This window comes from Lolium perenne, chromosome 4 (genome assembly GCF_019359855.2).
Source record: "Lolium perenne isolate Kyuss_39 chromosome 4, Kyuss_2.0, whole genome shotgun sequence".
NCBI classification, from domain to species: domain Eukaryota; kingdom Viridiplantae; phylum Streptophyta; class Magnoliopsida; order Poales; family Poaceae; genus Lolium; species Lolium perenne.
Genome location: NC_067247.2, coordinates 95,665,767 through 95,681,314, shown reverse-complemented (window position 1 = coordinate 95,681,314; position 15,548 = coordinate 95,665,767). Strand labels below are relative to the sequence as shown.

General features: G+C 46.7%; 1 protein-coding gene across 1 annotated transcript; it reads right to left on the bottom strand.

Annotated features, from left to right (window-relative positions):
- Window positions 1–12,530: 12,530 nt before the first annotated feature.
- LOC127347017 (uncharacterized) lies at window positions 12,531–14,072 on the bottom strand. The gene has a single exon (XM_051373250.1). The coding sequence runs from the start codon at window positions 14,070–14,072 to the stop codon at window positions 12,531–12,533; it is 1,542 nt and encodes a 513-aa protein (XP_051229210.1).
- Window positions 14,073–15,548: the final 1,476 nt, after the last annotated feature.

Genomic DNA, 15,548 nt, shown 5'->3' with positions numbered 1-15,548 from the left:
CGTCATCCTTGCCCTCTCTCTAACGCCATACACATGTTCTCGCAGGCGCTCTCAACGCCATGCACCTTCCTGATGAGAGTAAATGACGAACATAAAGACGTCGCGAGGGGGTCCATCCTTCGGCCCCTGGATAAGAAGTGGCACACACGAGATATGGCGGATGACGTTTACCGGGTTGAAGTGGATCGGGCGTTACCGGGCTATGAGGATTTGTTTCCTCCTAATCAACCGCATGGTGCCGATGACGATAGCCCGTTGAATCTGGCCTCACTGAAGGGTTGGGTACTGCTATGGCCGAAGACCCTAATTCGGATCAACACCTACTCGGGGTCGACGGCAAGCAAAGACAAGCACCTTGCGGCACCACATGTCAGCGTCCCTCCACGACAGCCAGCGGCGCCCGTGGTCATCGCCCCACCAGAACGGCCAGCTGCGCCAGAGGTCAGCGCCCCACCACAACAGCCAGCTGCGCCAGAGGCCGAGGAATACGAACGTGACAACTTCCAATGGGATATTCCTACGTCTTCACAAGTTGTCCATGAGGATGCGCCGGGCTTGAAATATGTGTGCTCCAAGAAGCTGTTCGATTCTCAAGAAACGGCTGAGGAGGAAAATCCTGAGGAGGTCGCCACCGCCGCCGTCAAAAATATGTTGAGCCCAAACACACTCCGTGCTACGGCCACTACGGCGATGGAGGGTCCATCAGTACAACCCAAGAAGAGGAAGAGGCAAAATAAGAAGGACGCCCAAGACAAGGCGGTGGCGGCCAAATCCAAGGACAAGGTCCCACTCCTTGACAAGTTGCCAAACAATTGGCGACCTCTGCATCACTTGGGTCAACCGATGCTGCCGGAGCATGTCGTGAAGAAACTCACCCCGGATATGAGGAGCTTGCATGAGACTGTCTTGCATGTGGAGAACCTTCTTCTCAAATCAAAAGATCCTGGTTACCCTCTCTTGGTGGCGAAGGTGCCAACTGGCATGAACTTCGTCGAGAAGTACCCCGCGGACTTGTGCTTCATCCGGTTCAACGACATCTTCAGCATCTATCGCATGCAAGCGCTCCACTTTAGTGTGGTTCGCCTAGTTGCTCTTAGCTTGTCTGCCCAGATTGTTAAGGAGGAGATGCCGACCATCGCGATAATGGACCCCTTCTATATGCGGGAGAGCATCATCTGCAACGCTGGGGATCGGGCGATTGCCACCCAGCAGGTCGAGGATTTCATGCTGGCGAACATTAAAAAGGGCGCCATTCTCATCCCTTACTTCCCCGAGTAAGTAATCACTCGCTAGTCCCCCATTACCATTCTATCCTATATCTCCATTTGCATTTCCAAAGGTTAATCCGTGTGTTTTCTGCAGAGACAAGTTCTGCACCCTCATCGTCGTGCACCCGCAACACTCGCATGCAGTCTATCTCGACTCGGGTAGGGACCACAAGAAAGACTACACCCACATCAAGGCCCTTCTCAATGATGCTCTCACCGGCTTCGCCAACAAGGCAGGCCCCCTCAAAGTAGAGAGGAAATCCCGAGGAGGCTTGGTCTTAACCCACACAACCAACTTCCCCTGCCTCAGGCAGTCGACGCCCGACAATGGGATGGACGCGTGGTACGCCATCCTTCAGATGCAGGAGTACATAAAGTACGCAGATGACATGTTGCTGCCAGAGAATATCAGAAACAGGTTTGCAAACATGGCGGATGTCCCTGATAGAGAGATTAGAAAGAACTGGGGTCGCATCCAGCAGTTCATTTGCACGATAATCCTGCAGGATGTCAACAATAGGTCTGGCGAGTTCTTCTACGGCTATGGTCTACCACCTAACGACGAGATAGAACTCCGCTTGGAGATGTCGCGTGATGAGAGGCCGTTCAACTCGCTTGAGTGCTGCCGTCCATTCCCCCCTAGGCGTACAACCTGATCCTACGACGGGAACACTTGCTAAAGCTTGAACGATATGTCCTTGAACTTCCGTACTGTAATAATTGCTATATATTCCCATAGAATCGACTAGTTGCTTTTATTTAGTTGTATGAATGTGCATGTGAACATGTGTCTATAGTTTCATTTACGTTGCTATATATTTCAAGATTATGGCGTACATAGCTTAATAATTATTTGCATTTACTCGACCACTACTTGCCTCGTATTTGGAGTTCGCCGATGATTAGAATGTTCGGTCAATCGTACACTCGGGGGTGGAGCCAGTGAGCCTTGGTGCGACGGCCACAAGTATCAATCTATTGTGCATCCTACATAGCCTCACTGACTCCATCCCTGGATGTTAATATTTGTTTCGACCGACAAAGTATGAGGCACGCTATTTAATTCGTACTACTTGTCTTCTATTTGAGTTCGCACTTCTTAATTGCATTGGCCGATGATTAAAATGTTCGGTCACTTGTACACTCCGGGGTGGGGCCAGTGAGGCTTGGTGTGATGGCCACAAATATCAATCTATTGTGCATCCTACCTAGCCTCACTGACCCCATCCCTGTATGTTATTATTTATTTCGACCAACAAAGTATGAGGCACATGCTATTTAGTTCATACTACTTGTCTCTTATTTGAGTTGGCACTTGTTCATTGCATTGGTACTAATGTTTTACTTGTCTTGTGAATGGAGATGCCGACGACATATGTCGTGTACAAGGGGAGGGTTCCTGGAGTCTACGACGACTGGGAGGACTGTCGGAGACAGGTGCACCGTTTCAGCGGCAACAGCTACAAGGGATACCCCACTAGGGTGGAGGCGGAAGGAAGATACGCCCGTTATCTAGCGGGAGAGATGAGGGACATGAGGAGGAACCGGATGAAGACCATGGCCTTCGTGATGATGGTCATCATGACCATGTTGGTCATGTTCTATGTGATTGTAGTTTAGGTTAGGACCTACATTGTGAGGTGTATGACGATACTTGTGACGACTATGTACCAAGACTTCTAACTTTGTGAAACTTCGTCGTTCGGTGTTGCATATGCACATGTGTTGTATGAATCAACATTCCGAAACGAGACTTGCGTATTTGTGTACTGATACCGAAATGAAACTTGGCTCTCTATGTGCTTCTCATATTGCATGTAATACTGTATAAATATGAACTGCGTTGTAAATATATACTGCTGTCAAATATGTATTGTAATATGCTGGAAAAAAGCTGAAAAAAGAATTTTCGAATTTATTGCCGGCGCACCTAAATGACCTACTGCCGGCGCACGTGGCATGCGCCGATCTTTGAAGCACTCGCCGGCGCAGCGGATGGTGCGCCGGTGAAACTGGTCCTTTGCCGGCGAAGCGTCGAAGGCGCGCCGGCAGTATCCATATATCGCCGGCGCACTGCCTGGTGCGCCGGCAGTGGCCATTTATCACCGGCGCGTTCGCACCAGCGGGCTCGTGGTGCGCCGGCAATGGGCCTTTTAGGTTCGCCGGCGGTAGGCCTTTTCCTTGTAGTGTCCCTTCGCCGTCGACTCTCTCCGCCGCCTCTCTCCGTCGGCGCCTCATCCTCTGCCTCGCCATCCCCCTCCTCGCCACACCACACGCGCCCCTTGAGCTCGCAGGATGTCGCCCCTCCTCTACCTTGCACCCTCCCTGCCCCCCCCCCCCCCCGCTACCCCTAGAGCTCGCATGACGTCGCCCCCTCCTCTGCATCGCTGACACCCTCACTGCGACCTCATCGGCGTCCTCGTCTACGACCACGTCGACACGCTTACGGTGAGCTGCCCGCCACCAACACCCTCCTCACCACTGCAACTAGGGTAAGAAATTTATTAGAAATTGGATAGTTGCTTTGCTGCTGCTAGGGTAACAAAAATTATTAGAAATTTATTAGAAATTTGGTGTGTGCTGAGAAAATTCAAAAGGTTGTTAGAAATTGGATAGTTGCTTTGCTACTGCTAGGGTAACTAAAACTTATTTCTTGTTGATTCATTTCCAACTAATCATAATACTAATTCAACTAAAATATGTGTAACATCACCACTGCAACTAATCCTAATTCAACTAAAATATACCATTAAAAACTTCATATTGTAGGGGCGGCAGCAGCAGCAAGCTAGCTAATGAATATACCATAAAAAACTAAAATATTTAGCAGAAGTAAGTAGCAACTTATGTATTATAACTACTAAAACCAGGAAATAGTGAATTTGTTTCAAATGATATCAAGTTATATTCAAGTGAAGTATTATTCTAACTGCTTGTAGTAAATTTTGTTTCCAAAACAAAATGCATGGTCTTGCTTGCTGCTGCAATGAAATGGCCCCCCTTGATATTTTTGTGAAATGGATTTTTTTTCTTCGAGAGGAAAACTTTGAACACATTGATATCTAGCAATTCAAAAAATAGCAGTGGCTAGTTGCAGAACCTTTGCTGCTTGATGTATATTGATGAAATAATAAAAAAATTGGCAAGTTGAACAATAATATGACAGCAAGCTTTGTATGTGCACGAAATAAAAAAAAATTTCAACAAGCTGCTGCTGCTAGATGTATATTGCTGCCGCTACCAATGTATATTGCTGGTGCTGCTAGATGTATATTGATGTTGTTGCTGCTTGCTGCTACTATCTGCTAGCTGATGCTGCTTGATATATATGGAGGACAAGGAACAAATGTATATGTGACATGGTGACCTGGTGGAATTTTTTGGTGGTGTATATGTACCATTTTTTTGTGCAGCGATTTCAAATGAGTTGTCCATTATGACCGAAATGTTGATTCATTTACGTTTCGGTGAAAATGGGACACTCCTAGGTCAATAAATTAGCAAAGATCATGCCCAAATTTTCCGTGAATTTTTTCGTTAAGGACATGCATTTTTTTCTATTTAGTGCGAGCATGGACGACAACGATGAGGCCAGCGGCAGCAAGCCATTGTAGCAGGTGTCCCAGGAGATGGAGGAACAACCTCGCCGCGACGACGAGGAAGAGATGACACGGATCCCGAGTACACAACCGATGGTGCCGCCGAGGATGACACCACTGATGGTGCTTCCAAGGATGACACCACGAACGCACAAATGCATACTCTTGTAGGCACACCTCATTCTAGACCAAAGGTGATATTTCCATTATCCAGGTGTACAAATGCATACTCTTGTAGTTGCGTAAAAACAATAGAGTTCGAGCACATTATTTGTGGCACAGAAGTAAGCCGCTCGGATCTAGAGTCATTCTTAGTTACACTTAACAAAATTAACCACATAAAATTTGCTTTATATTAAAATATAATGCCAATTTCTGTGCACTTAGAGCATCTCCAGTCGCGTCCCCCAAAGCGTCCCCCAAAGGGATTTGGGGCGCGCCGGACAAAAAAAGCGTTCCAGCCGCGTCCCCCAAAGCCCATTTTTGTCCGGCGCGGCCCGATACGGTGTCCGGCGCCCCGAGCCCGTCCCCGTCCCACAGGGGACGCTCCGGGGACGCCGGACACAACGAAAAGCGAGGCCAACCGACGCGGGCCCGACCCGTCAGCGGCACGGAAGGCTAAAACCCCGTCGCCTACCTTTGGTCAAGCGACGTTAATGGCGTCCCTGTTTTCCCAGGCGACGCAGGGACGCGTCTCGTCGTGCATGGCCGCGTGGCCGTCCGCGCCGGAGTTATTGCGTGCAACCACCCGCTGCCGCCGCTGTTTTAAGACGCCCTGCAGTTATCGCCGCTCATAATCCTTCTCGTCGCCGCCGCCTCCCCCCTCCCAGATCCTCTCCTCGCCGCTCAAAAAATGTCGAGCTCGTCCTCCCGCAAGATCGCCGCGGCGAACGGCTTCGGACGCGGCAGCCTCACCGTGGCGGAGGCGTGGGCGCTGTACCACGCCCGGTATCCAGTCCCGCCGGACATGCGGCTGCCAAGCAGCGGCGGCTGGAAGATGGCCGTGAACGGCATTGGCGTTCCGCCGCCGCCGAAGCCGAAGACGGACCAATGGAGGGACGCCATCAAGGCCCGTCGGGCTCAACTCACCGCCGAGGAGCGGGCGGATCCGACATGGGCGGCCAAGGACAACGACGACTGGTGGGTCACGTACTTCAAGGCCAAGTACGACGTCGAGATGCACAGCACCACCGGCCTCATCGGCGGGCCCAACAGCTGGAACAGGGAAGGCCGCGCCCTGTTCTGGGGCGTTCCGGGGCGCACCCTCGAGAACGTCATCCGCGGCCTCCGCAACGGCGCTCCAAGGCTGGAGATGCCGTCGTCGCCGCCGCCGTCTCCTCAATGGCAGCCGAGGAGGACGACGTACTCGTCCTCCTCGCACTCTTCTTCCTCGGGACCGGCGCGATCGACGCCGTCCTCGTCGTACCGGTCGGCGCCCTACACCGTCCCCAAACGGGAGGTCAAGGAGGAGCCGGCGACGCCCGTCAACACGAGGCGTGGCGGTAGCGGCAGCGGGCGGCAGCAAGGGAGGCGCGGCGGCGCCCTCCTCATCCCGAAGCCGGAGGTGAAGGAGGAGCCGGAGGAAGCGTCGCAGGCGGCGCTGCTGGCGGAGTACGAGCGGCAGCAGCGGCTCATCGCCAGCAGCGACGACCCCGAGGACTGCCCAGGGCTGCGGGCGGCGTTCTTGGCGTCCATGGACGACAAGGACGCCTGGAGGGGCGACCTGGACGCGGCGATCGCCATGTCCATCCGCGACTCCGGCAAGCCGCTGGTGGACCTCACCGACGACGGCGAGGCAGGACCAAGCGGCTTGGTGAAGGACGAGCCCGTGGACGAGCGCGTCAAGCAGGAGGTCGTCACCGACGAGATGTACAACTTCCAGCAGTACTACGACGCCTCCGGCCGCCGCAAGTGGTTCTAGATTAGGTTTAGTTTTAAAGTTAGTCAAATTTCGTTCGAATCTATGTAAGTTTGGACGAATCTAATCGAATCTAGTTAAGTTTAAAATTTGCGAAATTTTGTTTGGGGGACGCGACTGGGGAGCGACGTCCCCCAAACGCGGCACGAACGAAACACGTCCCCCAAACGCTCAATCCGGCGCGGTTTGGGGGACGGTTTGGGGGACGCGACTGGAGATGCTCTTATAAAACTTCTATTTCATATATACGTGATCAAATAAAAATAACATTTCGCATCAAATTATGTGCAATTTTATTTGCATTATGACATCTTGCTTCTTAAAAGAATCATTCATTCAATCGAGTCATATAGGCCTGATAAAACTAAAAAAAAGGCTGACTGAATGTTTCCACAATTTAATTTGTGGCACTTAGATGAATCCTAGTGCATATGCATATGTTATAGTCTAATTTAATGTCCTTAAATATATTGCTAGATATATTTTGTACCTTCTAACACATACCTCGATGGAGGTTCTTTTAGATTGGATTATTCTCCATCATAGGCAAAATAAATTCAAAAATGGTGAAGTAAATACTTGTCTATTATAGGTTTATGTAACTAGAAAGTTCTTTCTGAAAATCACTAAAACTCAGCACGCGTTATATCGTTAGTCAATACACACAACGAGCGATGACATGTTAGCACTTTGTAATCATGTTCGACCATTGCTGGTTGGTGCCGAGATATTTCTTGTTAGGTATGGAAATACCCAAGCCATTATCTAGCCAGGTACTATCAATATCTTGTTGGTATGGAAATCATCCAATTTTTAATATTAGTTTTACTTTTGGTTATTTTAATCGGCTGTCCACATCAGCAAGTTCATTCAGTTTTGTGCCACGTCATACTCAGATGTGGGTCCCACTTTTCAGAACGTCTGTCAAGTAGAATGTCAATTTTTGGTAGCAAAATGTACAGTGGTAGTTTTGCGAACATTTGGCATCAATGTGGTAGTTTTATGCTAAGAAGTCGACAACACTACTGACGCCCGGGGTAGGCACATGGAGCATGATACCGTATTTTCTGCATTAGATCATGCGCAGTCACCGAGGGTGTATCCGTCCCAGTGGATTTGTTCAACGTTAATAACATCATGAAAAACAAATGGTAGTAAGATCCTAGGAGTGTATACATAAAATAAAGAATAAACGGAAAGGAAAGGATGGCCTTTGTGCTATCAAGCTTGACATGCACAAGGCTTATGATAGAGTTGAATGGGAGTTCTTGCGGAGGATGATGGTTAAGCTTGGATTTCATTCTCAGTGGGTGGAGATGGTAATGGCTTGTTTCACCTCGGTCTCATGTTCTGTCAGATTTAATTCCCAAATGACCGAAAAGGTTTTATCCCGACTAGAGATATTAGGCAGGGGGACCCTTTATCCCCATATTTGTTCCTTTTATGTGCAAAGGGTTTATCATGTTGTTTGTTGCATGCTGAAGAGATTGGTGGCATTGGAGGGATCAAGGTGTGCAGAAATGCACCATCAGTTTCACACCTATTATTTGTTGATGATTCTTTGAATCTCTTGAAGGCGAATTTGGATAATGCAATCTCCTTGCAGCAAGTTCTTGATTCTTACTGTGTAAATTCGGGACAATCGATTAGTGTGGAAAAATCAAGTATTTTCTTTAGTCCTAATACTCATGTAGATATGAAGCTGCAAATCTGCAATACCTTCAATATAAATACTGAAGCACTTTCTGATAAGTATTTGGGTCTGCCTGCGCTTATTGGAGCTGACATGAGTGATTGTTTCTTGCATTTGGTGGAAAGAGTCTTGCAACTAATTAAAGGATGGAAAGAAAAAAAATTATCCATTGGAGGTAAAGAAATTTTGGTCAAAGCTATTGCTCAATCGATCTCTGTCTATGCAATGTCAATGTTTCTTCTACCAAAAAATGTATGTAAGAAGATTACAGATGTAATTGCCCAATTCTGGTGGGGAGATGATGATCAAGGGAAGAATATGAATTGGTATTCATGGTGGAAGCTCTGTTTCCCTAAAAAGTAGGGTGGTATGGGTTTCCGTGATTTGCACTCTTTTAACTTGGCTATGCTCTCCAAGAAAGTCTGGAGACTAATCGATGAACCCAACTCCTTATGTGCACAAGTGCTACCGGGCTCAATATTACCCATCAGGTGACATTCTTAAGGCGGGTCCTAAAGCAGGTTCTTCATTCACCTGGCAAAGCATATGCGCCGGAATTCAAACGTTTAAGAGAGGGTGTATTTGGAGAGTGGGCAGTGGAGAGGAGATTGAAATATGGAAGGACCCATGGATCCCTAGCAGCCCGAACCGCAAGATACTGAGCCCACGTGGGCAGTGCATCCTAACCAGAGTCAGCGAGCTCATTGATCCAATATCTGGAAAATGGGATCAGGAATTAATTCGGACCAACTTTCATCCGATTGATGTCAACAGAATTTTGCAAATCCCGGTTCATTTAAATAGCTTTGACGATTTCATTGCTTGGCATGGTACACAATCTGGTGTGTTTTCCATCAGATTGGCCTATCATATTGAATGGATACCAATTTAATGGCGTCACCTATAGATCTCTCATCACGGGTACATCGCTAAATAACCCCATATGGAAAATATTATGGAAATTAGATGTTTCGGCAAAAGTGAAAATTTTCTGCTGGAGGATAATGTATGGAATTCTCCCTCTCAAATCTATTTTGTTGAAAAGACATATTGGTACTTCTAACGTGTGTCCTCTCTGTAATGCGGAGCATAGGGATGTGTCACATATGCTATTTAATTGGCACGGAGCTGCTAGCATCTGGCAAGCATTGGGCATAGAGATGGTGATAAAGGATGAAATGATAGATGGGCGATCAGGTTCGCAGGGCCTTGAAGCTCTGCTTAAGTCGCCCTCATCTCTAGTCCCAGGGTATGAAACTATAAAGATGCAAGAACTTATTGTTGTAGGAGCCTGGTATATTTGGTGGCTTCGTTGCCGCCAAACGCAGGTTCGCAATTGCACGAATTCCATTACAGCTATCATGGCAAATGCAGTGCGGGCAAATACTTATGTTGCATCCTTATCAAAAAGGTATGGTTGAAGCCAGGGTGAATACAGTTAAATTAAATGTTGATGCAACTTTCTCCTTGGAAAAGCGAAGCTATTCTGCATGATTGGCAAGGAGGGTTTATCGCAGCGTCATCAACATTCATACCACATGTTCCATCAGCGGAAATGGCGGAAGCTTTTGCTATGCTCCATGGTTTATTCTTGGCCAATAATGTTGGATGTCATGTGTTAGAAGCTGAATCTGACTCCTTGGAAGTGGTCAAGCTATGCTCAGGAGATGAGAGGACATGGAATGATGCCACGGCTGTTTATGCTGAGATTTTGTCACAAGCAGCAAATATTGGGAAGGCCGATTTTAAACATTGTGTAAGAGTTACAAATATAGCTGCTCACGAGTTAGCTAGAAATAGTTTTTCTTTAAAATCCTCTTGTAATTGGGTAGATGAACCCTCCAGCTTCTTACGCCAAACTCTTCTAGACGATGTAACTATTATTTGATCTGGAGCAGCAAGTTTCAGATGCACCTTTTTCCTTACCAGGGTACCTAAGGGGTCTGGAAGATTTTTAATGAGGCGGCTTGCTAGCTTAATATATTATGGATTACCTCAAAAAAAGAGGATAAGCTACTGCATTTGACATAAGCATTATGCTAATGCATCTAAAACATTACAACAACAAGTAAGTCAAGGAAAGTGCGTCCATTCAATATGGCACTGAGCAACATTAACATGTATAGACCACTTCTCATCATTTCATGAAGGTCATCTCATTTTAGGGCCTTGCGAAATTTGATATGATACACCAACATATTGACCTCATTATATGGTATAGTACAAGGCAGCAACAAGTAAGTGCGTGAGAAACATTTTAGCTAGTACATGGCATATTGATTACATCACACACCTTCATTATGTCTTCAGCAGGCCCAGGTTTCATTCATTAGTAAAATCCAGAAACCAGAGAAACATCGACCAACCTTACTCAAAGGACATAAATTATTCCTATTTATTTACTTAGTGTGATCAAATTCCCCAAGTGGGCTATTACCCTTATTAATTATCAGATGGCTCACTGTCTTTGGGACAATTATGAGGGACATCATAAGTATCACCTAGCTAACTGGGGTTTGGTCACTAGAAAAAAAGAGTATGGAGATTTAAGCATTCCCGATCTATCAGAAATGAACATGTGTTTATTAGCCTCTTGGATTAAAAGGTATCACTTAAACGAGAACAAGATGTCGAAACAGATAATTGACAACAAATATAATGTGGATAATCCCAACTTCTTCTCTAGCTCATCTAGTGGTGCCTCTCCCTTTTGGAAAGGGGTTATGTGGGCTGCCAAGCTGCTAAGATGGGCTATCAGTGGAAAGTAGGGGATGGTAGGAATTTAAAGTTTTGGGAAGATCATTGGTTTGGGTCCTGCAGCCTGGACATTCAATATTGGAAAGTCTATTTCCTAGTTAATGAATAGAATAAGACAATTGCTGATCTTTGGGATGGGTCTTCTCTGAAAGTAACCTTTAGAAGATGTTTTGACCATAGATTGATGATGTAGTGGCTGGAAATTCAGCAAATTGCTCAAACTATTACTTTGAATAATTTGAAAGATATTTTGATTTGGATGTGGGAAGCCAATGGAGTTTATAGTGTGAAATCCATGTATGATGTGGTTAATTTTGGGGGGATTAAGCTTGTTGATATTCACTGTGTTTGGAAAATTAAAGTACCCCCAAAAATACATTTCTTTCTTTGGTTGCTGTTCCACAATAAGTTACTCACTAGAGATAACTTAGTCAAGAGACAAAATATTGATGATTTAACTTATGCTTTTTGTAACGAAGTGGAATCCTGTCAACATCTTTTCTTTGACTGTGTGGTTGCTTCCAATATCTGGAAGAAAATAGTTTTAGCTTTGGGTCTTAATCTTAAGATTTCAAACATGTACATCTCTTTGGAATGAAAATAAAAAAAGTAATAAGTACAATATGATCTTTGCTGCTGTTTTGAGAACTATCTGGATTACCAGAAATGATCAGTCTTCAATCGTTCTCAATGGATTGGCATGCAAGGACTATGGAGACGGCTGGTTTGCAGCTGGAAAATCCTGTTGAAGGAAGAAGGAAAAGAAGAGCCGAGACTGTTGCTGAGCAAGCTGGAGATGTTGGCTCAGCTGCCGCCGCTACTGTCATGGCCGGAGCCTGGCTGGCGCCGCATAAGAAGGCAAGATCAACTCTGGAGGTATGTGACATAAACAGCACAAGGGGATTTGGCCCGATGTTGATCACGGCTGAAGACCTGGCGAGGACCCTGGAGGCGAACGATCTGATTCTGGTGGGTGACGGTGTAGGCTTCAAAGTCCTGGATTGTCTCTGAGTTGCTAGCCTAGGGGTGCTGATGCTGTTGGTCTTGAGCTGGTTCCAATTAGCCTCCTGTTTTGTCAGTTAAAACTCCTCTAGTTTATGATCTGTAGTTTAAACGCCCGGTTGGTGTGCATGTATGATATGCTGGTGATCTGTAGTGCAAACAAATCTGAATTATGTGTTTTGGTGCGTAAGGCTTCTATAAAATGGAGCCAGGGTTTGGAGCCCTGTTTCTCTAAAAAAATAAATTAAGCCTATAAGCGTAATAATTTCCTGCATATGCTAGATAAATTAAATTCAACCTAGCACCACTTCAGCTTGGGCTGTGGGACAGCAAATTCTATCCAGAACGGCGAGTTTCTCCTCGTTGCTCCACTTGCTTTGCAAAGTTACCATCTCCCAGCCACAAGGCCCCTTCTCCTTGACATGTCCACGCTTGAACAGCGCAACACGGCTCAGCGCCGTGGATACTTCCACGGCGTACCTTACAAGGTGAAGATGCCTCTCTGTTCTCTGAAAGCCAACGACCACCAGCTCCTTGAGATGGCGGTGGCGGCGCGCAGTTGAGGGCTGCAGCCACGGTATCTCCTGGTCCGGCTCCACTTCGGGTTTGGGAATATGGACATGGATGCTCTCAAGCAATGGTGCCGCATCGATGAGGAGGTGCGGCCCTGAGCCCGAGACGACATCCCAACAGGAAGGCACGTCCGCAAGCAGCAGCCTCCTGACATTGGCCATCGTACAGACGGGATTCTTCAGGGCGATCCACATACCTGGCCCAGCTAACCGCAGCGCTAGGTCCGTCATGCTGACGGCGGCTTCAAAGAAGAGCATGAGTATGGTAGTGATGTTTTCCAGCTTCAAGTGATAATAGAAAGAGCCTTCAGGTCGCTGAACAGAGAAGACGTAGCTCGCGTGTTCAAGGCAAGGGAAGGCGCCGGAGGTCGACAGAAGGCTGGCGTGCAAGACGGCAAGGCTCCGGAGCTTGGGGAGAGAGCGGAGCTCCACTACCATGAAGGGGCTGTCCACGAGAAGCTCCCTAATTTGTGACATGGGTGCATTGAGTATCAGTGAAAAGGCTCTACTTTTGTACAGGCAGGAGATGATGTGCAGAATTTGCAGCTGCGGGCACGCGGCGATCACCCTCTGGTAGACGGTATCGGGCGTTGATTTGGGCAAGTCTTGCACGACGAGCACGGTGAGCGCGGCGAACCCCTCGAGTGGCGGCGGCAAGCAGTTGGCGAGCTTGAGGCTTTGGAGGCAAGACTCGCCCGGCTTTTTGCTGATACAGCCTTGGGAGAAGCTGTACACCGGCGGGTGCGGATGCATGATATGCTCTGTCGGCGTGGCAACGACCACGAGATCCTTGACGCCCCACGAATCGAGCGCCTCCACTACGAGGCTGTTGACGACGCAGGCCGACGTGATGTCGGAGAAGAACTCGAGCGACAGCCTATCCACACCACGCCGGCTGCCGGCCAAGAGGAGGCTCCTGACCGAGGCGACCATCGAACGCGTGGCGCGCCGCTGGTAACGAATGGCGATATCCGTTAGCTTCCCTGCATGGTGGAGTAGCCGCGGCGATTTCCAGGCTTCGCGGAGGAGGAGGTGGCATTGGGGGTAGCGCTCTGGCAGTCTGTCGGCTACTCTGAGATCCAACACGGTGAGCTCCCGTGGGAGGTGTGTCCAGCGCCTGGAGAGCGCCGCCGTGCCATGCGCGGTTCGGCTGTCGAGACGGCGCAGGATAAGGAGTAGTAGATCGTCAGGTAGCTCACTGAGGCGGTCCTCCGTCTCGCAGGCCGCGCGCTGCCAGCGACGGAAGAGATCCTTCCGAGCCATTGGAGAGTTTTGTTATTCGAAAAAGCGAAACCTATTCCCCGCTCATAGCGGGCGCTATTCTTCGCTCCGCTCAGAGCGCGGTAAGCTGGGCCGGCCCATTAGCGAGGGCAGGATTTCCCTTCAGTTTTTCTTCTGTTTCGCTTTTTCTTTCAGTTTTTTTTTGGTTAAGCTGGTTTTTTCACTCCAATTCTTGGTTTTATCAAACGTCTTTTTTAAAATTTTAAAATTTTGAATGTTTAGAATTTGAACTTTTTTCAAGTTTGAACTTTTTTTAGATTTGAATTTTTTTCAAACTTGAACAATTTTTTACTTTGAACATTTTTATTTTGAACAATTTTTTAATCTGATTTTTTTGAGTTTTAACTATTTTCATATTTGATATTTTTTGAAGTTTGAACAATTTTTAAATTTGAACATTTACAAAATTTATCATTTTTTCACATTAGAATAGTTTATAGTTTTGAACATTTTTTAGATCTGAACAATTTTCATGTTTGAACATTTTTTAGATTTGAACAATTTTCATGTTTGAACATTTTTTAGATCCGAACAATTTTCATGTTTGAACATTTTTCAAATTTAAACATTTATTCAAAATCCGAATATTTTCAAGAAAAAACCTCCAAAAAATTGGAGAAAATAGATACCGACACGATCAACTCTGGAATGTACGACCGAACTAGGCTACTTGAGTAAATGGTCCCACCTCAAATGTAGGGTTTTGAGGCTCGCCTTTTCCGAATTTGAACAATTTAAAGTTTGAACATTTTTTAAATATCAAAAAAATTTGTTTTGAATTTTCTTATTATGAATTTTTTTTAGATTCAAACATTTTTGGAATTTGAACAATTTTGAAATTTGAATATTTTTAAATTTAAATAATTATTTGAGCACTTTTTTACTCAGAACATTTTAAAATTTTGACTTTTCCGTATATGAACATTATTGAAATTTAAACTTTTTCAGCTTAGAAGATTTTCGGTTTCGTATCTGAACATACTCGAACGAGTTTAAAGAAACTACTACGTAGTCTGCACGTACTAAAACGAGTTCAAAGAAACTAGTACTATGTAAACTGGTGCACGTATCTAACATGGGCCTGGCCCATCTTACTCAGGACCATCTGATTTCCTGAGCGGAGGCGTTCCGGATCGCCGCTTAATGCGATGAGTAGGCGCGCCCGCGATACATACTGCGGCGTATAGGGTTAGTTGGATGCGCCAGCCTAATTTTCGTGTTAGCGGGCTGCGGACCATGGACCCATTTCGCTCCCTTTCCCTTCCCTGGAGGTTGTCTACTATTGGGCTGGCCTTCTTTTTTTTTTTGCATTTCCATATTCTTATTCTAATGGTTCCCGAATCCTCCAATGGTGATTATCTTCCTCACGAGAAAATAAACATCTAGAGAATCTGTCTTTTTGTGCCTCTGTTAGAGCATCTCCACCGTTGCCCCCGAATAGACGTCGGCGTGGACGCC

Bases quoted from the DNA above. Each gene is read 5' to 3' on its own strand.
- LOC127347017 (XM_051373250.1), bottom strand. From the start codon at position 14,072: ATGGCTCGGAAGGATCTCTTCCGTCGCTGGCAGCGCGCGGCCTGCGAG.